Genomic DNA, 1,941 nt, shown 5'->3' on the forward strand with positions numbered 1-1,941 from the left:
GCCATTATCATCTCCATTGCAATGTTCAACACCGCACCTGAAACACCACCTTCTCGCACCATTGACGGAGACGAGAACACAGATCCCTGCACAAGCTTTCTTCGCGCAACCGTCAACTTGCAGCAGCGAAACCTTCACGCATCACCACGCATTGCGTAACCACAATCACTGCTCTGGAACGTGAACTCGTTGCCATTGTTTCGCAAGATCAACAGACTCAACGCAACTCACAAACCAGATCTTCACCATGACGCCTGAACGAGAAAGACGCACATCCACCATTGTTGCACCTCGACGCCGAAGCACCTGTAGGTCTACACACGAACCAACCGCGCCACCATGCCTCGAAGGAGAAGAACGAAACCTCCACTGCACCAGCATAAAAGCCGCAAAATTTCTAATTTTAATTCTTAAATCAGCTTTCTTTTTGCTGCCACATCACCGATTTATGTCCTTGTCACTCTTTCATTGACCAACTATGTCATATTACTGTTCAGAGTTTAAAAAAACTTAACAGAAATAATAATTTTGAAACATTTTAACTAAATTGGAAACCTAATTGAGACAGTTGAAAAAAGAGAGATCAAATTGAGATTTTGATCTAAAAATAAAGATAAAAACATAATTAAACCTATTGAATTATAAACCTTAACCAAACACATTCACATCTTTATCTTCATTCTCTACTCTTCCTTTTTTTTTATTAACTTTATTTTATAATACGACAAGTTAATGATAACGTTTTTTCTCTTTAATAACCTGACGGTGCTCTACTTATCACGATTCATACTCATTTTAATCTTTTTTCATTGACAGTTTTAATCGCAAATGCAATGTATGAGTAGCTTTTAGTCGTTGGTGACATTAATTTGTTTACACGGGTTTGTTCTCAAGTAGGATTCAACCCTAACTTTTAGGCAAAATCCAATTCTTTCGATTTCTACCAACTTAATCCCAAAATTTTGAGTCCCAAAAATTTTCTATATAATGACGATAAGATCACACACTTTCTTCTGCGTTCATCAAGAACACTGTTTTTTCCTCAAAAACAAGTTTTCAAAGGCCCTAATCCCTATTACCCCTATTAGCCAGAATCCATGGCCACCCACCTTCTAAAAAGACGAAGAGGCCTTAGAATCTGTTTGTGCTTGTCCTCACTTTTGATCCTCGTTGCTGTGATCATGATCTTAATTTTTACCATCTTTAAGCCCAAGGACCCTTCGGTATTCGTCCACCCTGTTGACCTTAAACACTTTCAAGTACTCTCACCAAATTCAAGAGGTGCCCCTTTGGCCTTGGTGATCACAATTCAGAACCCAAACTATGCAAGTTTCAAGCATAGAAATTGCAGTGGCTATCTTAAATATGGTGACACCATTATAGCAGGAATTCCCTTAGAACAAAGATCCTACCCTGCAAGAAGCACTACAGATGTGACCACTACTGCAGATATTCAGACACATAAATTGATAAAAGATCCAAACTTTTTGTCTGCTGTGGAAGGTGGGGTCTTCAATATGACATCAGAGGCCAAACTTTCTGGGAAAGTGAGGATGGCGAATATTATTAGGTTGAAGGCGAAGGTTTATCTCTCTTGTACCATCTCTTTGAACATATCTGCTTTTCAGACCACTTCCACCTGCATCTCCAAACTCAAGCTATGATCCTTAATTTCAAAAGGAACTTTGCATTAACATCACTTGTGATTGGTTTAAATTGCCAACATGGATTGATTCTGATGCTTTATATATATTATATATATATAGCTGTTGCAATCAAGTGAAAAACTCTTGGAATTCAGGCATGTATAGTAATTTTTAGGCTTGCTTCACTATGCACCACACAAAATTATTGATTCATAGCCAACACATTCATATTAATGATAACAATGCATTCCAATTAACTTATATTATTGATGTGTTATTATTATTATTCTGGTAT

General features: G+C 37.6%; 1 protein-coding gene across 1 annotated transcript; it reads left to right on the top strand.

Moving 5' to 3' along the window:
- The first annotated feature begins 1,039 nt into the window (after positions 1-1,039).
- Positions 1,040-1,729, top strand: LOC114168364. Its single transcript, XM_028053148.1, has one exon. The coding sequence runs from the start codon at positions 1,098-1,100 to the stop codon at positions 1,662-1,664; it is 567 nt and encodes a 188-aa protein (XP_027908949.1). The 5' UTR covers positions 1,040-1,097; the 3' UTR covers positions 1,665-1,729.
- Positions 1,730-1,941: the final 212 nt, after the last annotated feature.

This window comes from Vigna unguiculata, chromosome 11, assembly GCF_004118075.2.
Source record: "Vigna unguiculata cultivar IT97K-499-35 chromosome 11, ASM411807v1, whole genome shotgun sequence".
Taxonomy (NCBI): domain Eukaryota; kingdom Viridiplantae; phylum Streptophyta; class Magnoliopsida; order Fabales; family Fabaceae; genus Vigna; species Vigna unguiculata.